Genomic DNA, 24,546 nt, shown 5'->3' on the forward strand with positions numbered 1-24,546 from the left:
GTGAGTCGCCTCTAGGCCTTGACTCAGTCTCTCAGAGCTTTCAAGTCTTTTTCAGCTGAAACACACAATTTCACAGTGTTTCAGTACCATAACTTAGCATAAATCCAAAAATAAATTTCACTTCATTTTTACCTAGCTTTAATGTGCTAATTTCGACGTTCTCGGAGTTTTTGTGTTTCAGGTTACTATTCATTACACTATTCAAGTCAAAGTGTTGACTTTTTAAGGCTTAATAGGTATGGGAACTCCAACTTCACCCATATACCACATTTTGGTCATTAAATTTGTTGGTTTTGGTCATTTTCTCAAAGCTCAAGTCCTTTTGGCCAAATTGTCAAATTTTCAGTTTTGGTGCTCCTAGTTGCACTGTTCCATTGGTCAATCTACTGTTGGAATTTGGCAAACCTTTCTTCATAGAAAATTTTCCTTATTGTCTTAAGTTTATTCTCATTTTTGGATCACCCTAATTAGAGTTTTGTAGCTCAAGTTATGGCCATTTGAACCAGGGCTGCCGGATGGAAAACAACCCAGATTTTCTGGGCAATTTTGGTGCTGGCAGATTTGGGTCACCAACTTGGGGTGGCCAAATGGCTTAGTTGCTGGCAGAATTTGGACTTATGTTCTTCATGAAAGTTTTAGGTCTATATCTCATCTAACCACTGGTAAAATTTCAGGTCAATTTGATCTGTCTCACTCGAGTTATGACCAAATGAACAAACACTGTTCATTTGGTCAGTTTGTACAGTGGCAGACTGCACTTATCCAACTTTGGTCAATTTGTTCACTAGGTTTTGGTCACTTTTTGGGCATGGTTCCTAAATGAAAATTGTGTCATTTTATGTCTATTTTCATCCCCAATTGGTGCCATATCAATTGGACTTGTAAAATTCCAGTTTTGGTCTTTCAAAGTTGACTTGGTCATGCTGATACACCCTCCGAATTTGGCTTCAATTCCAACAATTCAAACACAACTCATTTGGTTACAATTGACCATTTTTCACTTCACAATAGGTCAAACATGCCATTTACTCATTTCTCCAAATTTTGTCTCAAAACCCTAGGCCTCCAAACCCTAATCACACTAAAATGTTGCATTTATTCACATTTATGCATTTCCATCTTACTACCATTCTCATGCAAGTTTACCAACACATTTAAATCCATCAAACCATACAAAATCATGCTCCCCTTCAACCTGGCAGAATTTCAGTTTGGTCCTCCCCCCATATTTTTATTTCATTTCATTAGTTTCTAAGCTCATTTCAACAACTAATTATGCATTTAATCAACTAATTGATAGTTAAGAGACTAACCTTTGCTTGGATCCTCAAATCTCTATCTTTTGCTCTTCTTTCTTCTTGTAATCCTCTTCTTAAGTTGCAATAGCAAGCTCTAGTAAGGTTTTTAGGGAAGTTGTTAAGGTTGAGTGGAGGAATTAAAGCTTGAGTGCAAGCTTTAATGGAGAATTAGTAATGGTGAAATGAAGGAGAGAGTGTGGCAGTAAGGGAGATGGAAGATGACCAAATAATGTTTTTTTTTCTTTTCTTTTATCCAATTTAACTTATGGAAGACCACAAAAAAAAATCTAATTAATTAATTTAGTAATTATACACTTATGGCATCATGCATGATGTCATGCATGATGTCATCACCTTTTTACTTTTTCATTTTCTCTTTTTTTTTTCTATTAGTTCTTTAATTTAATTTTCGATTCCGAAATTTTCTTTTCTCTGATTTTATTTGACAGTTAGGTCAGGAGTCAGCTCTCGGGGTCAATTGACCAAATTGCCCCTCGCCGGTTCATCCCGGTTTGCAAATAATTCCATATTTCTTCCGGCTCCCTGACCTAATTATTTGACTGACTTAATAGTTCTTTTTCGTGATTTTCTCTTTTCCACTGTGTTCATGAGGGTCCTAAGGACTGCGGCGTCACATTTTACAGTTCGAAATTTGAGTTTAAACGACTTCGCAGTCGTTTCCGAGGAGGTCACCCATCGCTGTGACTCTCGGCTCGTTTAACTTCTTATGTTCTGTTTTTCTTATTTATACTTAACTAATTGGCAATTACTAATTATTTATATTTATGGCTTCTCTAGTTGTCTTAAGTATGGTTCTAATCTCCTTAATTGTCCGGACCGACACCGGTCACCGGAACAGTGAAATATACCAGGCTATACAAATAGGGGTGTTACAGCCCCTCATCAATTTGATCCGGTTTGTAAATAATCTAGTATTTCTTTCGGAGTTCTGACCTAATTATTTGACCTACTTATCAACTCTTCTCTATGATTTTCTCTTTTCCACTAGGTTCGTAATAGTCGTTAGGACCATGGTGTCACAATTTTCCATTCAAAAGTAGGGTTAGGACTGACTTCGCAGTCACTTCCCGGGAAGGTCACCCATCGCTGTGACCATCAGCTCATTTAACTTTTTATGCTTTGTTTTTCTTATTTATACTTCACTATTTGGTACTCACTATTTATTTCTATTCAGGACTTTTTCAGGTTTCTTAAACATAGTTCTAATCCTTTTAATTGTCCGAACCGACACCGGTCACCGGAACAGTGTAATTTACCAGGTTATGAAAATAGGGGTCTTACACTTAGGGTTTTATGCTTTGTTTTTCTTATTTATACTTCACTATTTGGTACTCACTATTTATTTCTATTCAGGACTTTTCCAGGTTTCTTAAACATAGTTCTAATCCTTTTAATTGTCCAAACCGACACCGGTCACCGGAACAGTGTAATTTACCAGGTTATGAAAATAGGGGTCTTACACTTAGGGTTAATAGAATGTATAGGGATTGTCCTTTGGTGATCCAAGGACACAGCTTTTTATTTGACTTGATAGAAATCCCCTTCAGAGATTATGATATTATCTTGGGCATGGATTGGTTAGCTAGGCATCATGCAATGATTGATTGTAGACTGAAGATAGTCACTTTTGGTCTCCGTCAGTACGGTGATATGGTAATACATGAGGAGAGGCAGTTACTACCATCAAACCTTATTTCTGTTGTACTTGCCAGAAAAATGATCCAAAAGGTTGTGCAGCATATTTGGCCCATGTGGTAGACACCCAAGTAGGGAGTCCAGCATTGAGGGACATTCCTACAGTATGTAACTTTCCGGATGTCTTTCCTAAAGAGTTGCCAGGATTACCTCTGAAAAGAGAGGTGTAGTTTGAAATTGATGTTATGCCTGGTGTGGACCCAATCTCCATTACATCGTACAGAATGGCACCTGCTAAACTGAAGGAGTTGAAGGTGCAGTTGCAAGAGTTGCTTGATAAGGGCTTCATTCTCCCTAGTGTGTAACCTTGGGGAGCTCCAGTGCTATTTGTTAAGAAGAAAGATGGCACTCTCCGTCTGTGTATTGATTACCAGCAGTTGAATAAGGTGACAATAAAGAACAGATACCCACTGCCCCATATAGACAATTTGTTTGATCAGTTGAAGGGTGCAGTTGTGTTCTCCAAAATTGATTTGAGATCGGGCTATTACCAGTTGAGGGTACAAGAGCAGAGTATTCCAAAAATTGCTGTTAGAACTCGATATGGCCATTATGAGTTTCTGGTTATGCCATTTGGGTTAACCAATGCTCCAGCTGCATTTATGGATCTGATAAACACTATCTTCATACCATACCTCGACCAATTTGTGGTTGTGTTTATTGATGACATCTTGGTATATTCGAGGAATTCAGAAGAGCATGATAGGCACCTGAGGATTGTACTGCAGACCTTAAGAGAGAAATAGATGTATGCCAAATTGTCAAAATATGAATTTTGGCTGAAAGAGATTTCTTTCCTAGGGCACATAGTATCAGCAGAGGGTATTAAGGTCGATCCCAGCAAGATAGAAGCCATTCTTAATTGGAAGTCACCCAGAAATGTTACAGAAGTTCATAGTTTTCTAGGTTTAGCGTGATACTATCGATGCTTTATTAAGGGATTTTCTATGTTGGCATCTCCACTGACCAAGCTGCTTCGAAAAGATGTGAAATTTTAGTGGACTGATAAATGTCAGCAGAGTTTTGATGAATTGAGGAGATGTTTGACTGAAGCTCCAGTCCTGACTTTACCTACCCCGGGTAAAGAATACACTGTTTATAGCGATGCATCTCATAATGGGTTAGGTTGTGTGCTAATGCTGGACCGAAACGTCATTACTTATGCATCTCGTCAGCTGAAACCTCATGAGAGAAACTACCCTACACATGACTTGGAGCTTGCAACTATTATATTTGCTCTGAAGATCTAGAGACATTATTTGTATAGGGAGAAGTGTTACATCTACACAGATCACTAGAGCTTGAAGTATTTAGACACACAGAAAGAGCTGAATTTGAGATAGAGGAGGTGGTTAGAGCTGATAAAAGACTACGATTATCTGATAGACTATATACCAGGGAAGGCAAATATGGTCGCTGATGCTTTGAGCCGTAAAACCATGGCTAGTTTGAGAATTTCTCCTTTGTCTATGGTACATGAGTTGAAAGCACTGCATGCTAGTTTGGAAATTTATGATGAGGGACAAATGGTAGCTGCATGGCATGTACAGCCAGTGTTGATTGATCAGATAAAGATGGCTACACAGAATGCTAAAAAGTATGTGAAATTGGTGGAGAAAGCTCAAGAAGGCAAGAAACTAGACTTTTCTGTGAATAATGATGGCTTACTGCTACACCAGGGTAGAATGTGCGTTCCTAATGATGTGAAATTGAGACAAATCATTATGAAGGAAGCACATGAGTCTCCTTTTGCTATGCACCCTGGTGGAACTAAGATGTACAAAGGGGTAAAAGAACATTATTGGTGGAATGGTATGAAGAAGGACATAGCTGAGTACGTATCTAAATGTCTAACTTGTTAGCAAGTCAAGGCAGAGCATCAAGTGCCAGCTGGTCTGTTACATCCATTGCCAGTACCTGAGTGGAAATGGAAAAGAATAACGATGGATTTTGTGATGGGACTTCCAAGAACCCAAAAGAATATTGATGCAGTGTGGGTCATAGTGGACAGATTGACCAAGTCTACTCACTTTCTGCCAGTGAGGAACAGAATGGCTAAACTATACATTGATGAGATTGTGAGATTACATAGGGTGCCGGTGTCAATTGTGTCAGATAGAGATCCAAGGTTCACTTCTAGATTCTGGGGTAGTTTGCAGAAAGCCCTAGGAACTAGATTGAACTTCAGTACGGTATTCCACCTACAGACAGATGGCTATTCTGAGAGGGTAATTCCGATCTGGGAGGATATGCTACGGGCTTGTGTGATTGAATTTAAAGGTAGTTGGGATACACACTTGCCTTTGATTGAGTTTGCTTACAACAACAGCTACTAGTCAAGCATAAGGATGCCTCCATATACAGCTCTATATGGCACGAATTGCCGAACTCCTCTATGTTGGGATGAAATGGGTGAAAGGAAACTAATTGGCCTAAAAATTGTTCAGCAGACAGAAGAGAAGATTAAGCTTATTAGAGATAGACTCAAGGCTGCATCAGATCGCCAGAAGTCCTATGTTGATTTAAAAAGAAGAGATATTGAATATCCAATGGGTGATAAGGTATTCTTCAAGGTTTTCCCTTAGAAGAAAATTATAAGATTTGGTAGAAAGGGAAAACTAAGTCCTCGTTTTATTAGGCCGTATAAGGTTCTAGAAATAGTGGTTCCTCTGGCATATCGATTGGCATAACCTCCAGAGCTAAAAAAGATACATAATATCTTCCATGTGTCCATATTGAAGAGGTATAGATCCGACCCATCTCATATTCTATCTATTGAAGAGATTGAGATAAATCCAGACCTCTCATATGAGGAAGAACCCATAGAGATTCTGGCATATGAGGTGAAGCAGCTGAGGAATAAGCAAATACCACTGGTTAAGGTGCTGTGGAACCATCATTCAGGCGAGGAGGCTACTTGGGAGCGCGAAGAAGACATGAAGAGACAACACCCACAGCTGTTCAGAGACTAATATCAGGTAAAATTTCGAGACGAAATTTATTTTAAGGGGGGGAGAATTGTAACACCCCTATGTTCATTAGTTCTATACATTTCACTGTTCCGGTGACCAGTGTCGGTCCGGACAGTCAAGAGGCTTAGAACTATATTTAAGTCTCCTAGAAAAGTTATAAATAAAAATTAATAGAAATTATATGAAGGAAAATTTGAAATGAGAAAAACAAAGTATAAGGGTTGAATGAGCCAAGGCCACAGCGATGGGTGACCTAACCGGGAAGTGACTGTGAAGTCATCAAAACCCTAATTTCGTATGAGACATTGTGACACCGCAAGCCTAGGAATTATTGCGAAGTTAAGGGTATTATGAAAACCCCAAAAAAGAATAAAAAACCAGATCGAAAAATTAAACCAGGGTTCCGGGAGCAATCTAGTGCTACTGGTAAAACAGATCAGACCGGTAAGGGGCAATTTAGTCAATTCACCCTTAGAGGTGACTCATGGCATAAATGTCCAATAAAATATAAGAAATTAATATTTTGAAAAATAGATTTAAATTGAAGAAGTGGTGAGAAGAAAAGAAAACAAAAAGAAAAGAAATTCAAATATAAAAAGTTTTATGACATCATCCTTACACAAGCATGATGCAATAAATTTTAATTTTTAAAATTTGAAAATTATGGGATAATTGTTTGATAAAATGACCAATTAAAATTTAAGAAACAAAATTTGGTCTTCATCTTCTCTCCCACCCGTCCACTCTCTCTCATCTCTCTCTTTTCTTCATTCTTCCTCCATGAAAGCTCATTATCAAGCTTTTTAAACCCCAAATTAAACCATAAATCCCCTAAATCTCTTAGTTAAAATATTGTAATTGAGTTTTGATAAAAAGATTGGAGAAGAAAGATTCAAGGAATAGGTGAAGAATTGAAGAGAGGAAAAGCTACACCTAAGGTTAGTGAAGATTTTCCTAATTATCTCTTTTAAATTCATCTTTGAACATTAAATTGAGTAGGAATTTATTGATCTATGTAAAGAAAATTGAAAAATGCTAAGTTAAGGAAGCATAGAGAATTTCGGCAGCCATGAAATTTGGGTTGAAATGATGTATTTCATTTCAATTAATTATGTATTTAAGTTCAATTGAGTATGTATATATGAATGGTACACTTTGATTTAATTAATTGTGCTAACTAGTAAAATTAGGGTTAATGGCAATTAGAAATTCGAGAAAAAATTAGGGATTTGGGGAATTGTTGTCAATTGACCTAATTGAGGTCTAAAATGGTCAATTGGTATGAAATGGAGTGTGTTTGAATGGTTAGAATTGGGTTGAAATGGTGAATGTGGTGCTGCCTAATCTGGACAGCCTGACCATGGTCCACTTAAAGGACCAAAATTCAAATTCTATTGCTCCAATTAGTGTGAGGCCAATTAGAGATGAAAACTAAGACCCAAAGCTACAATTTTTATGTAAAAACCATGCCTTGAAAATGACCATAAGCTAGTGTAAAATTAGATTAAATCCGGATTAGGCACCCTGCCCCTGTACAAAATTGACCATATAAACAGTACTTATTCAAAGGGTCATAACTTGGTGTCGAAAGGTCCAAATGACTTGATTTTTGTGGCATTAGAAAGCTATGACATAGTAAAACAACTTTTATGAAGAAACCAAACCCAAATTCTGACTAGAACCAAGTCAATTTGCCACCCAAAATTAGGTCCTTAAATCTGCCAGAACCCTAAATTGCCCAGAATTTCTGGGTTGTAACTAATCCGACCAGTTATGGTTAAATGGCCATAACTGGAGCTACAAAACTTCAAATGGAGTGATTTCAAAAAGAAATTAAACTATACACAATAAAGAACAACTTTGATGATGGATATTTAGCCAAATTCCCACTATAAAAAGTCCAATGGAACAGTAAAAATGAGTGACCTAAAACTGAAAATTTACAAATTCTCCTAGGAAACTTTGAATTTAGAGTGGCAATCAATGCCAACAAATTTGACACTCAAAATATGGTATATGAGTGCATTTAGGACTAACATACCTATTAAAGGTGAAAAAGTCAACATTTTGACTTGAATAGTGCAATGAATAGTACCTCCATAAATAAAAATGTAAAGAACCCGAATTTATAAATCGTAGTGGGTAGAATAAGTCTGCAAAAATTTAATTGTTTAAATTTCTTATTAGAAATAATTTAAATGAGTACTGAAACACTTTAAATTGTGTGTTTCAGTAGAAAAAGACACTGGGAAGGACAAAGAGAAAGTGAGTCAAGGCTAAGAGGTGACTCATAAAAAGTTTGTGCACAACAGTTACTTCCTTTTGATTTTCACTTGAAATTTTGATTGGATTGAAATGTGAAATAAATTTATGACCTTCTTTATATCCAAAACAATTTTGAATGACACAATTTGTATGCTATTAGTTTAAATCTTGGGAAATTAGTTTGAATGCAATTTGATGGATACTTAATGCTTGGAAAAGTTGCAAAATGGTTTGAAACCACAGCAATCATGAATATTGGATTGAATTCCTCACTAGCTTATCTAGTGGGACGAATTGATTTTGAATTCCCTCTCTGACTGAAGTGTTGAGGTGTGTGCCAGTTGAGGACGAATAGGATGAGTAATCATATATTTTGCTAGCTAGCTATGTTATTCCTTATTAGCCGTTGACTATTGGGACGAATTGGACATTGGTATCATGGTTAAGCTGTGTGTGACTTGTTAAAATTATTATTTAGTGAATTATGAAATGAAATTTAATTTCTTTAAGAAATTTTATGTCTTTTAAAATTAAGCATGATTTTATGTATCCACACATCAAGTGGTTTACTTGTGATTTATTTATTGTTTAAATTATCATTCTCTTAATATTGTGCACCACTGAGACAATGGCTCAGCGATGGCTTTTCATTGCTATCGCAGGTAGGGATACAGATAAAGCAACAGAGTAGGCTGCTTGCGGCTAGAAGTGACTGCACTTTTGGATTTTGCCGAGTATATAGATTATACCCCTTGTAAAATTTTTATTTTAATGTATATGAACTGTATGTATGTACTGTAATTGGTCTTGAGCAGTTGTATAATAAAATTTGTAAATTATTTTGATTTGTAAAAAAAAATGTTGTAATATAAACCCCTTATTTCAATTTATGAAATGCTCAGTTATGTTGAGGTTTGTTTTTATAAATTGCTTGGAATGATATTGAATTGAGTTTGAATTGTGTTGTTGAAATTGAGTTGATTTGAACTATATTGGAGTTTGGGTTTGAGATAAATATATTGGGAGTGCTTTTACAGGTTTTTGGAAGAACTGTTTCTCCAAATTATAGACGGCACTCTACCGAAATTTTTACAAAAATTGCAGAGATTTTAAATTAATCAATAATTTTGATTTTGAGATAAATTCCAATTTGAGGATTTTAATAATTAAGAAATATGACCTGCCATTTTAAATTAAAAGGAAAAGGGTTTAAAATCCCTTGTAGTGTATTTAATGGGTTAACTATAGGATTATGTTTTGCCTTACGAAGGGGTAAGTTATGACATCCTCTACCTTCAAAGTCTCCTTCCCAACTATTAGAGCTGTCACTAAGCTTTTATAAGATTGTGAGAAAGAAGTTAGAAGCAAGAGGGATTTATCTTCAATCACCTACCTTCACACCAATACTAGCCAATTATGTAATTAATTTATTAAAAATATTAAGATGATCCCTAACATCAGTACCTTCATCCATTTTGAGTTGGTACAACTCCTTCTTCAAGTATAAATAATTTGTAAGCGATTTTAACAAGTACAAACTCTTCAATTTTTTCCATAAAACAACTGGCAAAATCTCCTCCAAAACATTATACTTCACATCAGGAGCTAACGTCAATCTAATCATATTCACTGTCCTTTATTGAAACTCCTCCTAATCATCATTTTTCATGGTCACCAGTTGCTTCTCATTCAATGCTTTAATTAATCTATGTTATACAAGGACATCCTTTGCGGTACTTTATCACAAACTAAAATTATTTTTTCCACCAAACAACTCCACCTTAAATTCTGTGCTCACCATCTTTAACATATCAAACCACAGCTCTGACACCAATTGTTGTGAAAATCACATTCACACAAAATTTTACGTGGTTTAGCGTAAACCTACTCCATCAACAAATCTATTATAAAGGAAAAATAATTATACAATCACTAATTATTTTTCTGATCCTTATAAGTCACTCAAACAAAACTCATGAAATTTGTTGCACCTCTTCACTTCGTTAGCTCTCTACAATATAATGGCTAATCAACTAATCATATATATATATAGGCAACTAAAACCTAGTCTTTTTTGAAACTCTAATTATTAAATTTTGTAATTAAAATTCTACTATAAACTTCCTATTTTATTTAATTTTATAATTTAATTTGACTTGGAGTCTAACAATTTTTCAATAAATTGCAAAATTTCAATCAAGAAATACATAAACAAAGTCTACAATTTCAATGAACATCCTTCAAAATTCTACAACACAAATTCAACAAATGAAAGACATGTATAAAATTAACTGAGAACCATGAAGGAAGAAGAAAGGAAACTATTAAACCCACAACAGTAACACATCAGCAAGGGAGGAAGAAGGCTCATTGCAGCAGTGGAAAGGTAGGTGATCGCGAAAGTAGCAAGGGATGGTAGGTGGGTCACATTTAGGGCCAAAAAAAATTTATTAGGGCCCAATATAATACATCAATAAAACATTCATTCAATACATCATTCATCCCTATTTAAAAGAATTATCAATAAGGTAACTGATTGTCTAGCTCAGCTTTATATTGGCTTGTTTCAACCCCATACATATAATAGCTTCGATTTTGTACTCTGATGGCCTTGAGGCTTTGTAATGCAAATCTTCCTTTGGAGATGGAAAAAAATTCTTTATTTATATTTAATAGTTATTCATTAATTTAATATAATATAATATAATATCTATAACAACTTTTTATTATTAAATTATTAATCTATCAATGACAATAAGAAAAAAAATTATTAATTTTTTAAAAGATCTCTTGATTAGACTCCATTTCTTTCATAGAAAATAATTTTTATATGAAAAATATTTTTATAAAAATTATTTTCTCAAATAATTTTTTTATAAAAATATTTTTATTATTTAATTATAATATTAAAATAATAGTATGCATTTATATCATAGGATTGAAGAGAAATATTCCATATGAGTAAGAGAAATATTCCTCAATAGGATTGAGGAATATTTCTAAAACTCTTATTTTAGTGTTATTCCTAAATTGAGTGGGATTCCTAATCAAATTAAAATTGAGGGAATTAACACTATAAATAGGAGAATGATGAAAAAGATTATTTGGCTTTCAGCTCATAGAGTGAGACTGTCTCCATTGTAGAAAGAGGTTTTGCTAATTGCTGAGGATTTAGCTTTGCTCATCAATAAGGACACTTGCCCAGGCTTTGGAATGGATTCTTTCCATTGGTGAGAGGGCTCTTACCCATATAGTTGAAGGCACCCTTTGTGATGTAGTGTTGTAATAGTAAATATATTGGATTATATCTAGAGGAGACTGAGAGGGACTAACTAATATATTTACTATAAGCAGTTATGTAGTATGGGTTCTCCTGAGTGTAATTGGATTTATTAGTAGCATAGCTTTGAGCTTGTAATAATGATTTATTATTGTTGATAGTGAAAGATGGTATGTCCGTGGATGTAGCCGTATACTAAGAGGGTGAATCACGTAAATATTGGTATTTTGTGTATTTATTTTATTTCTTTACATTTTATATGCTTCCGCGGTACACAACGCTCTCTTAATTATATTAAAATTGACACATTTATTTTGTTAATTTTTAAAATTCAATAATTTATACCATATTTTTACATTATACAAAAAAGAGAGAAATAGAAAGTATATTTTACATTATACAAAATGGGTCTAAGGTGTTTGTTGCTGTTATTGACACTAGTATAAGAGTGTTTCGATGAGCTTCTCTTGATAGAGTAATTTTTGATAGTATGGGCATAAATGGGCTAATCACTAAAGACTGTTAGAAGAAAGAATACAAGTAATGAAGGAAAGGATTGTGTATTTTTGTCTGTGTATTATTTACAGAGATATTACATCTATTTATACATGAGAATATGAGCTAATTTAGACAAGAATAATAATTGCTATAATTATGCTATAAATCTCCTATAATCTTGCTAATTGCTGTAATTATGCTACACAAATCTCCTATAATCATGCTAATTATTGTAATTATGCTAACACTCCCCCTCAAACTCAAGGTGGTAGCACATGTGTCAACTACCACCTTGAGTTTGCTTAAGAGATCCTGAAAGCGAGCGGGAGGATGCGTTTTGGTGAATATATCAGCGGTTTGGCTGACAGAGGAGACAGGAATCAAACATATGGTGCCATGAGCAACATGATGACGTACAAAATGACAATCAATTTCGATGTGTTTGGTACGCTCATGAAATACATGATTATGAGAAATCTGTATGGCACTTCTATTATCGCAATGAAGCATTGTGGCAGAAGAATGAGTGACACCCAAATCAGTTAATAACCACCGTAACCAAAGTAATTCAGATGTAGCATCAGCAAGAGCACGATATTCAGATTCTATGCTAGAACGTGCAACAACAGTTTGCTTTTTGCTACGCCCAGAGATAAGAGAATTACCCAATAAGAAATAATAACCATTTGTAGAGTGACGATCTGTCAGATCACCAGCCCAATCAGCATCAGAGTAGCCAGATAATACTAGGGAGGAGGTAGCGGAAAAGTGCAAACCATGAAAAAGAGTGCCTTTGATATAACGAAGGATTAAATCTGCGAGAGAAATGAGTTGAGCGAGGAAGCGGACATAAAGCGGCTTACGGATGAACGACATATGAAATATCAGGTCGAGTAACTGTGAGATAAACAAGACTCCCGACAAGCTGTCTATATAAAGTAGGATCATCAAGAGGAGTGCCATCAAGAGGTGTAAGTTTGCAATTGAGCTCCAATGGGGTTGATCTTTGTTTTGCTATCGATGATGCTGCCGAGAAAGTAAGTCGGATGCATACTTGGCTTGAGATAGATAATAGCCATCAGAATTTTGAGAAACTTCAAGACCCAAAAAATAACTGAGAGAACCCAGGTCTTTCATTTCAAAATGCTGATTGAGATAATGTTGTAACTCTAAAATACCAGATGAATCATCTCCTGTTATTATCATATCATCAACATAAAGCAACAGAATAACAATACCACTGTCAGTTCAGTGAGTAAATAATGCAGAATCATGTGGACTAGAGAGAAAACCAAGTTGAGCAAGAGTGGAACTAAATTTGGCAAACCAGGCCCTGGGAGCTTGTTTTAATCCATATAAGGCTCGTCGAAGTTTGCAAACCTTATGAGGAGAATGATAACCAGGAGGAGGATGCATATAAACCTCTTCTGTTAAATCACCATGAAGAAAAGCATTTTTGACATCCATCTGAAAAAGTTTCCATTTACGAACTGCAGCAATAGCTAAGAGACTGCGAATAGATGTTAATCGGGCCACTGGAGCAAAAGTTTCTTCATAGTCGATACCATACTCTTGAGTGTACCCTTTAGCTACTAAGCGAGCTTTGTAGCATTCAATAGTTCCATCAGAATGGGTCTTGATTTTGTAAATCCATTTGCAACCAATAGGGGTCTTGTTTGGTGGAAGATCAACTAAATCCCAAGTAAGAGTTTTCTCTAAAGCCTGAAGTTTGTCAGTCATAGCTTGCTGCCAAAGAGGTTCAGTACTTGCCTCATGATAAGAACGAGGCTCATGAAGGGTTGCAATAGTAGAGTAACAGTGAAAATCAGAAAGATAATGAGGAGTTTCTCTTACACGGGTGGAACGACGAAGAGTAGTGCTAGGAGGAGATGCAAGCGCAAGTACTAGATCAACAACTGGTGCAGATTCAACAGGGGCAGGTGTAGTTGGGCTAATATTGAGCACATCACAATCACCTGGATCAGAACTTGGAAACAGCTCTTTGGAGGAGTCAGTGAAAAATAAAGAGTTAGTATTGACAGAGTGATGAAATTTGGAAAGAGAAGAGAACATAGTATTGTCCCAAAAAGTAACATGACGAGAGATGCGTAACTTATTAGAAATAGGATCCCAACAACAATACCCTTTGTGTTCAATGCCATAACCAAGAAAACAACATAAACGAGCATGGGGTTCTAATTTGGTATGTTCATGAGGTTGTAAAAGAACAAAAGAAACACATTCAAAAGGTTTAAGTATGGAATAGTCAGGAGGTTGTCCAATCAACTTTTCAAAAGGAGATAAATTATGAAGAACTAAGGTAGGAAGACGGTTAATAATATAAACAGCATGAAGAGCTGCTTCTCCCCAAAATTTTTCTGGACATGAGGCAGAAAGAAGAAGAGTACGTACAAAATAAAGAATATGGCGATGCTTGCATTCGGCTCGCCCATTCTATTGAGAGGTGTGAGGACAAGAACGTTGAACAACGGTGCCTTGTTGACTAAGAAACTGAAGTAAAGAAGAATCCCGATATTCCATAGCATTATCTGTTCGGAGAATTTTAATGTCACAAGAGAACTGAGTTTTAATCATTTTTGCAAATGTGATGTAAATTTGTGATAACTCAGATTGATGTTTAAAAAAATATATCCAAGTAAACCGAGAATAATCATCAATAAATATCACAAAATAACAAAAACCATTCATTGAAGAAATAGGAGAAGGACCCAAATGTCAAAATAAATTAAACCAAAAGGAGTGTCTGAAGTAGTATTATTATGAGAAAAAGATAATGCAGGTTGTTTTGCAAGCTGACAATTTAAACAATTAAATGACTCAAACTTAGTAGATCCTAATAATCCACGAGAAATTAAAGGCTGAATTTTACTAGCAAAAGCATGACCAAGACGAAGATGCCATTGGTGAATGGAGGAATTAGGGATTGTAGCTACAGACACAAATCTCTGAGGAAGATGTAAAGATGCAAGCTCAAATAATCGACCCACTCTACGACCCCCCCCAAGAATCTGTCCCGTTTGTGGATCCTGTACCTGGACACCATGGAGAGAAAAAATAACATTTAATCCTTTTTCACACAACTGACTAACAAAAATAAGATTGAGTGCCAAATTAGGGATATAATAGGTGTCAGGGAGATGAAGATTTGAGGTAGGCACATGACCAGTATGTGTAATGTTCATTTTAGTACCATTTGCAGTATGGATTGGTGGTAAGGAAGATACAGGTTTTGCAGAAGACAAGAATTTAAGATTAGTGGTCATATGATTACAACATGCAGAGTCAAAAAGCCAATAAGAATTACCCGGAGTGGCAGACATGGTAGCAGGAGAATTAGAAGAGATAACCTGTTTGAATAGTGCCTCAAGATCACTCATGGTGATGGCAGTAGAACCCTCAATAGCTGCAACAGCAGTGACAGAGGAAGATCCAAGCTTTGAGACATTCTTGAATTTAGAATGCCTTCCTTATGGTCTTGGAGGGCATGTGGGACAATGTGCAAGAATATGACTGTAATCATGACAATATCTGCATTCTATAGTAGGACAATATGCAAAAGCATGACCAATTTGATTACAATTCTTACAGAGTTGATTGCCAGATTTCTGATGTGAGGATCGAGCAGTTGCAAGAGCAATTGCAATAGGTTTTGAAATATCAGATTTCTCTATTGATAACAAGATGAGGAAAAAAAAATGGTATAATAACAGGAATGAAAGAATGAACAAGAACAGGTTGTAGAGAGAGAAGAGAGACCCCAAAAACTAGAAATAAAAGCTTTACGGCTCTGATACCATATTAGAAGAAAGAATACAAGTAATGAAGGAAAGGATTATGTATTTTTGTCTGTGTATTATTTACAGAGATATTACATCTATTTATACATGAGAATATGAGCTAATTTAGACAAGAATAATAATTGCTATAATTATGCTATAAATCTCCTATAATCATTCTAATTACTGTAATTATGCTACACAAATCTCCTATAATCATACTAATTACTGTAATTATGCTAACACGCAGAGAAAATGCCATATCTTAACGTTGTGGTCAAGGAAACTTTACGAATACATTCTTCGGCCCACTTCATTGCCACACGCAGCCATGGAGAAGACTGAGTTCAGCGGCTGCAAGATTCCAACCAATGCAAATGTAGACCTTTATATCGAGTGGATGACAGAGGATCCAAATTTATGGAAAGACTCATGTGGGTTCTGATTCTAAAGGTTTTTGGAAGGGAATGGAGTTGGGGTGGAATTGAACTGGTGGTGTTCGCCTTTGCTAGTTGTGTTAGTGTCGCCGGTGGTCTCCTGAGGTGGTAGCGTTGTCGACTTGAGAAAAGGGAAAAGCTAACCGCTAGCAAAAATGGTGAAAGAATAATTTACCCTTTTTAATATAATTTCAAATTATATATAAATTTATTATTTAATACTTTATTTATTTTATAAAAAAATATTTTTTATATTTTCAAGTGTTTGAGACGTTCAAGAAAACTGATAAATAGAAGATATTTTTCAGTTCAAAGAAAAAATTAAGTAATTTGTTAGAAAAATGACTTTCATTTTTTAGAAGTGAAAGTTGTTTTTTATTTTCTAAATTTTAATAATTTTATTAAAATGTGAACATACTTATATATACATGAAATAAACATATATTATTAATTTAACATTATAATCAAATAATAAAAAGTATTTTTATAAAAAATATTTTTTTTTAAATTATTTTTGGTAAAACAAATAAAACCTAAGATTACTCTTATTTTTCTAATTACCAATTATTAACACGTAACATTTAACATATATGATATTTCTTGTCTAGATTCAACACACTATAAATACAAGGCACTGAGTCTAACATATATGATATTAGAAAAATCATTAGAATATTTGATAATTAAAGACATTTCCAATTACATATTTATTCAAGTTTAAGCATATGACCTATGTGTATTATAGTCAGGAATTGATAATCATGACAATTTTATAATAGCTTCATTTAAAATATCTTTTTATAAAAAAAATTAATCTCATAATCTTATCCGATAAATACACAAAATAACATAAATATAAAACAAATCAAAATCAGGGTCTTTGTGATCCCATATTGGTCCTTGAGTGATTGCTGTCAAATAATTTAAACAAAAGATGATAATATATAATTGATTTTTTCAAATTGAACGATAGAGTAATTAACAAATTTAATAATTTTTTTTTCAATTAAAAAAAGAGAAGAAGAAGATGTCAAAATTGAATTGGGTTTAATCTTTACATTTGTCCTAATTGATGATGCAAGTTGCAAGAGTTGAGATTGTATTCTTGTGTAGCTAAGAGATTGGACAAAATTTAGAAAAAAGCGGTCCAGCGTCACTCGTGACTTGTGTTTTAACCTTTGTCGTTGTGCGCACTCCTTGATCACGACTGTTAGCCAGCCGCCGCATTATCTCCCCACTCTCCCTTGAAATTGATGTTCAAATTAAAAAATATATATATATAATTTCATTTTAATTATTATTATAAAATAAGAAAGTTTACTATTTAATTATTTATTTTAATAAAATTAACTATTTTAAATTTAATATATAAAATTTATTATTTTAACTATTTAATTTAATATATAAAATTTAATCATTTTAATTGTTAATTTAAATTCTATTTAATTTCTGTAAAATAATAAAAAATTTAATTTAAATTGAATGTAGTGACAAAATAAATAAAAAAATTACCGGATATATTTTTTAAAAATAGAAGAATTAGGTTGTTAGTTTTTTTAAAATAGATAGATTAAATAATAATTTTAATAAAAATATAATTTTAAAATTAATTTAATTAAAATATATTAAATTTATTTTTAAATTAAATTAATTTATTAAGATATATTAAATTTTTTTAATTTAATTTTATAAAAATTACAGTAATTAAAATTTTCTAAATTAATTTATTAAATTATTAATTATTTTATAAATAAATTTATCTTATTTTATTAATTTTTTTAAATAAAATATATAAAATACATTCAATTATTTATTTACCATCAAACTATTTTTTCTTTTTCATTTCTTCTCAATAATCACTAATTACATAATTTTATTTATAAAATAATTGATAAGTCAATAATTAATTTAAAATTTTTAATTTTTTAATATAATAATTTTTTATGAAATAAAATTAAATTTTAAATAATTTTATAAAAAAATAAAAATTTAATAATTTTTTATAAAAATATTTATAAAATTTATATATAATAATTATCTATCTTTTATCAACTTTTCAACAATAATTTTTATAATAATAATAAATAAATTATAATTTTTTTCTTTATTTTTTTATTAATGTATATTTAAAATTTAAAAGTTTGAGATATTGTAAATTAAATTATTTTAATATTAAGCAAAATGAAACGGTATTAAATTAAAATGAGTTGATAGAGAAAGATTGATTGGATCAATCATGGAGTGCCACTTTGCCTTTGCCGCAGGGAATGATCTGTGTTACTGAATACAAACAAAAGTACAACCATCAACGCCAACTCTCCACCATTTTGGCAAAACGTGCTTCCCTCTCCTCCTTTTGCTTTTCCTAAATGACCCTTTTACCCATTTCTCAGCCGCCCGTCTCTGCACTCAACTGGAGGTTGGTTTAACCGCCCAACTGATCACTGGCTTATGGATTTGTATCATTTCTAAACCTTACATATGCAATTTAATTTGACGGTTTGATTCCAATTTGAATCTTATTAAAAAAGAAAGATTTCACATAGATCAAGCAAGGATGGCAATGGAGTGTATAGTCAGAGATTGAATTCTATTAAAAAGGATTAAAATTAAATGACTGGTTTGTATTACTTTTGAAGGTTTAAAATTATTTTGTTAATAAAAATATTATTTTAGATTTGTAAAAAATTATTTTATTATTTTAATATTTTTATAATTAAAATTTATTAAATTTAATTTTAAATTATTTTTAATTCTTTCTAATTAATATATTTTAAAAAAATAATTTTTTTAATAGTATTTTGAATAGTAATGTCAAATAAATCTTATAATATAAAAAAAATATATTGTGATTTCACACTTATATATAATAATTTAATTTTTATCAATTTGATATAATATAAAAAAATATATTGTGATTTCACATTTTAATATATAAAGGATAATAATTTAATTTTTATTAATTTGATACTTTATTTTTTTTTCGTTAATAAATATAATCTAAATCATTAGTTATTATTAAATATGATAACACATTATAAATGTGATACTTATACTTACTATATTAAATATATGTATTCATTCACCATATCAATATTATTTAATAATAATTAACGGATTAAATTATATTTATTAACGAAGAAAAATATAGAATATCAATTTAACAAAATTTAAACCATGATGTCTTATATGTTAAAATATAAAATTACATAATATTTTTTTATTTTTTTAAAAAAATTAAGTTAAATTTAAATTTTTTATATTAAGTATCTTTTGTTTAAATATTTTTATATAAATAATTAATTAAATATAAAATATATTTTTTTATAATAATATTTATAAATTGTTATATATTATATTTTAAATAAAAAAATTTAAATATTTTATAAAATTATTAAATTTTAAAATATAAATCATTAATTAAAATATAAAATAATAATTAAATTTAAATTCGGTAGCGAAAGTTTCCCACTTCCAGAAGCGTGTGACTGCTCCCTGTGCCCAGAATGGTCATTTTACATTTTTGGATACGATAAAGGCCAAAAAGAAAAATTGGTTTTAAACCAGGTACCTGCAGCGTGGACTTTTTGCTGAATTTCAGATCCGCCAAAGCAAAAAGGCAAAGAGAACAGAGGAAGAAAAGAAAAGAAGGAAAGCTTTTTCATGCTAATCGCTCACTTATAACTGTAACGAGTTTCTTCGTCTGATGGCTGATAATGGTTCCCGCCACCCCTCGCCGCCGGTTTCTTCTTCTCCTCCTCCTCCTCCTCCTACGTCATCGTCCAATTCCTTTGCTGCTTCTTCTGCCCGCCCTACCACCATCTCTCTTCCGCCTCGCTCCTTCAATGAAACGCTCTTCACGTCTGGCCTCGGTGTGGGCTTCAGCCCGGGCCCTATGACTCTCGTCTCTAGTTTCTTCTCCGATTCCGATGATTTTAAATCTTTCTCCCAGCTTCTCGCCGGCGCCATGGTCTCTCCCGCTGCCAATAGCAACAACAAACCTCCCTTTCCTCCTCTTCCTCCGGAGGATAAAAGTAAAACCTCCGTTGCTGACGTCAGCAGGCCGACTAGTTTGTCCATCTCTCCGCCGTCGCCGATGTTCACTGTGCCCCCGGGGCTGAGTCCGATGGCTCTTCTTGATTCACCAGCTTTCGGGCTCTTATCTCCTCAGGTAGTTCATTCTTGAGCATTGAAATGTTTGCGCGGAGTTATTTATGAGAAGCTTTTCATTTTTAGTTTATTTTACGAAATTCTTTATTTTTATTTGCTGAACATTGCATGGTGTTAGAAATAGATTGTCAATTTAATTCTCTTTCTTTTCTTTTTTCACTGTGATGTATCTTTCAGAAATCATAAGTTTCTTTTGAATAGGTTTGCATTTGAAATGATTTGAGAATTTGGATTTGGGTTCAAGGGTCTGTTTGTTTGAGAGAAAATATTTTCTGCATACTCAGAAAAATTCTAAGTAAAAGAAAAAATAAGTGATTCTAAAGGAAAATGACTTTTTCTTTATTGGGAGTTATTTTCTATTTTCTAAATTTTTATATTATGTGAGAACACATGACATAAACATGTACAAATACAACATTGGAATCAAATAATGAAAAATATTTCTTAAAATTTTTTTTTATGGAAAACATTTTCCATATATAATTTATTTTCCTCAAAACAAATGGAGAGCTAAGCAAAAAAATTATAAAATTTCAACATGATACGTACTATGATGGTATGGAGTTGAGTTTGAGTCTTTTCATCTAATATTCACCTTTGAGAGGACTATCCCATGGATTATTATCAGGCGTGTCTTGATTGAATTCAAAAAATATATCATTGTTTGAAAATCGAATATTAATTGTGGAATGATATCAGTTAGTGTTAGTTTATCCTAGACTTGGAAAATGGATAAGTGGTCGGGATTTCAGGAATGGTGAGAAACTGTCACCTCGCTAGATGATGGATTGCAAATCGCAGAACCAATAATTGAAGTCCATGGCTACTTGTCTTTTTGCAAAAGATTTGACAATTCCTATTAAGAATTTTCGTTTATTCAAAGAAAGAAATTCGAATCTCCAGTATTTATGGACCATTTTTGTTTATTGAGGGCTTCATCAGTGTGATAAGATGGGAGCACTTGATAATTTTAGTTTGGCAATCTTCATATCCCAGTGGCATCAGTCTTGCAATGGGCCTTGATTTATAGAATTTCATTTTTAACCAGGATGTTAAGGGCTGATGTATTTGAGCTTGGATAATGAATTAGAAAAAATATATTATTGTTAGCATAATTCTGAAAACCACCATCTTCCCTATGCCTGGTTTATGCAAAGATGTGAATAACTGATTTTGGATCATAGTTGTTATTTTTACGTTTCGATGCTACCGAAGGTGCAGTACTGTCTTTTAGCAATCTTAGTTACATGATCTAGACTGTGATGCATAATCGAGTCATCCTTTTTGCCCCCCTTGATGATTGTTACCTCACTCCTCTCAACATGATTTTGTTATCAGCTATCAGGTGCCTATACTTCAGTGGAGCATAACTGTTTTCCTCATTATTCTTGTTTCAGATCTTTTGTTTGTCATTATGTAGGAAGTGTTGTACCCTGTAGCTCCTCTTTTGTTTCATTTATAGTTTAATATTGCAATGCTGTGTCTTTCTCAACGTTGGCACGGTCATATTTCTTTACTTTAACAGCCTATCCTACTGATGCTCAAGCACCATTTTGTTTTATAAAGGCAAATGTTTGCCTTTTCCCTGCATAAAAATTTGAACTGAATGTCCAAATATAGTAGAGTCATGAAAGTATGAAAGAGTAGCAAGATAAGCATCTTGAGAAATACTTCTTATATTGCACTTAGTATTTGAATCAGATGAAGGTTAAGCTCATACAGATGTGTTAGGTCTGAGGCTGTTAGCATTTTAATGTCTCTGTACATAGTTGAAAGGCTATGCTATTATAAGTTACTTATTATAATGGTTTATGAGGTTTGTAGGGACACATTGGAATGACTCACCAGCAGGCTCTAGCTCAGGTTACTGCCCAGGCTGCACAAGCCCATTCTAATATGCACATTCAAGCACACTATTCATCTTCTTTACCATCAGCACCGGAAACATCTTCAACACAGTTTTCATCTGTCACAACTAATTCAACTACTGACCAGAAGATGCTATCCTCAATCCCAGATCCTAGTGCTTCCATTAATGAATCTTCAGACTTCTCTCATTCTGATCAAAGATCCCAAGCTTCTTCACTTGTTGTTGATAAACCTACTGATGATGGCTACAATTGGCGAAAATATGGGCAGAAACAGGTGAAAGGCAGTGAATTTCCACGAAGTTATTATAAATGTACACATCCCAATTGTCCTGTCAAGAAAAAGGTTGAGCGATCTCTTGATGGTCAAGTAACTGAAATTATCTACAAGGGGCAGCACAACCATCAAGCTCCCCAACCCAATAAACGTGCAAAGGGTGCTGGAAGCTTGAATGGAAATTCAAATAATCAGAATAATTTTGAACTAGCTTCTCAATTTCAAAGTGGAAATGTGAACAAATTAAAAGATAGAAAAGATCAGGAATCAAGCCAGGCCACACATGAACTTTTATCTGGGGCAAGCGACAGCGAGGAAGATGGTGATGCTGAAAATGGTGTAGATGGAAATGATGAAGATGAACCTGATCCCAAGAGAAGGTACTTTGGTATGACTAAATGTTTCTATGGTCATATTTGTGTTAGTTTATTTTTCATTTCTAAAAAATCTTTGTTGTGAAGAAATACAGAAGTCAAGGTAACAGATCCAGCTTCTTCACATAGGACTGTCACAGAATCTAGAATCATTGTGCAGACTACCAGTGAAGTTGATCTTTTGGATGATGGCTATAGATGGCGCAAGTATGGGCAGAAAGTTGTCAAAGGCAATCCTTATCCAAGGTGACTTTCCTTAGCCTGTTTGATTGTGGCTTGTTACTGTAATGACAAATTGGATAAACGCTATTCCTTGGTTCCAATGATCATTTGGTATGGGTCAGAATTCCTTGTGGTAGTCTACATAATTGAAATTGATAGGCATTTGCAGCATTTATATTTTTATGCATTGTGATCTACAGAAGTTGCATGCCTCTCGCTTTCTCTCTCTCTGGCTTTTAGAAGACATTGATATTTGCATGTCATTCTGTCATTTCATCATTATTAGCGTTTCCTATCTATTTTTCTGGTTAAATATTTAGCACTTCTTGCGTTTACAATTATTTGATATTTACTATCCCTGTTTTGGAGGCTTTCTCCAGTATAACCAGTTTTCTGTCATGAAGCCGTGTCTTCCTTGAGAAAGATGACATCTTTATGCTGCTGGTACCATTTTGAACACTTTGGTTGCTATTGCAATTATGTTAATGGAAAATATTTATGCCTGTCTTGCAATGCCTAGTTTGTCTTTATAACCTAGGTTGCTATTGCATGTCGTATGGAAAATGCTTATCTATTTGTGCAATCCCCTGTTTCTATGTCCAAATATTTGTGCTTTGCTTGTCTTTAGATTTTTTATGTTAACATTTAAGATGTGTTTTCCTTCTATGATCTACAGGAGCTACTATAAATGCACAACCGCAGGCTGCAAAGTCCGTAAACATATTGAGAGAGCTGCAACAGACCCAAGAGCAGTTATAACAACTTATGAAGGCAAACATAATCATGATGTTCCTGCTACTAAAGGGAGTAGCCACAGCACAGCCAATAGTAAGTCATCGGAGCTGAAACAAAATAATGTAGAGAAGCTTGCCTTAGATAACAGGAGAGACCTTGGCACCAATAATCAACAACCTATAGCACGACTTTGTTTAAAAGAAGAGCAGATAACATAATTTCCCTCATGAAAAAGCAGGAGAATATGGGCGCTGTAAGATATCTTTGCTGAAATCTATTTTTCATGCTTTTCAAGGCCATTGGTTTGATCAAGGTCCATGGCACCAACTACCATATTCACAAGAAAAGAAGATAAAGAGAAGTCAATCGGGGGATAACTTTCATGGATTGAGTTAGTTAGAAGACATATTGTTGTATGTAAACAAGTTAGCAGGTAATTTTTATTGAAATCCTGTTCTGTGCATTCTTTTGTACATTATCTGGAAGTAAGGTTGCGCATAGTTGTTCACAATTGTTTTATTTGAATTTATTGCAGATATTTTTCTAGTCTTATCATCTGTCGACATTTGCTTTGTGTGGTTAAAAAACAATGTAACCATTGTTTTGTTTTAAAAGCCTGCTTAAACAACCAGATTTA

At 33.5% G+C, this 24,546-nt stretch overlaps 1 protein-coding gene across 2 annotated transcripts; it reads left to right on the top strand.

Annotated features, from left to right (window-relative positions):
- Nucleotides 1-19,819: 19,819 nt before the first annotated feature.
- On the top strand, nucleotides 19,820-24,461 carry LOC110643251 (probable WRKY transcription factor 3). 2 transcript variants are annotated; one of them, XM_021795578.2, is made up of 5 exons: nucleotides 19,820-20,434; nucleotides 22,258-22,958; nucleotides 23,040-23,198; nucleotides 23,851-24,002; nucleotides 24,205-24,461. In XM_021795578.2, exons 1-5 carry the CDS (start codon nucleotides 19,970-19,972, stop codon nucleotides 24,303-24,305), a joined length of 1,578 nt encoding a protein of 525 aa, XP_021651270.2. In that variant the 5' UTR covers nucleotides 19,820-19,969; the 3' UTR covers nucleotides 24,306-24,461. The 2 variants fall into 2 exon arrangements, with proteins under 2 accessions (XP_021651270.2, XP_021651262.2); XM_021795570.2 differs by having other exon boundaries at nucleotides 23,851-24,461.
- The last annotated feature ends 85 nt before the right edge of the window (nucleotides 24,462-24,546 follow it).

The sequence above is a fragment of the Hevea brasiliensis genome, chromosome 9 (assembly GCF_030052815.1).
Source record: "Hevea brasiliensis isolate MT/VB/25A 57/8 chromosome 9, ASM3005281v1, whole genome shotgun sequence".
In the NCBI taxonomy this organism is placed as follows: domain Eukaryota; kingdom Viridiplantae; phylum Streptophyta; class Magnoliopsida; order Malpighiales; family Euphorbiaceae; genus Hevea; species Hevea brasiliensis.

Excerpts from the sequence above, each read along its gene's own strand:
- LOC110643251 (XM_021795570.2), top strand. The coding sequence starts at position 19,970 with ATGGCTGATAATGGTTCCCGCCACCCCTCGCCGCCGGTTTCTTCTTCT. Across the intron at positions 20,435-22,257 it reads TCGGGCTCTTATCTCCTCAG|GGACACATTGGAATGACTCA; the intron begins GTAGTTCATTCT and ends TGAGGTTTGTAG. Across the intron at positions 22,959-23,039 it reads GAACCTGATCCCAAGAGAAG|AAATACAGAAGTCAAGGTAA; the intron begins GTACTTTGGTAT and ends TTTGTTGTGAAG.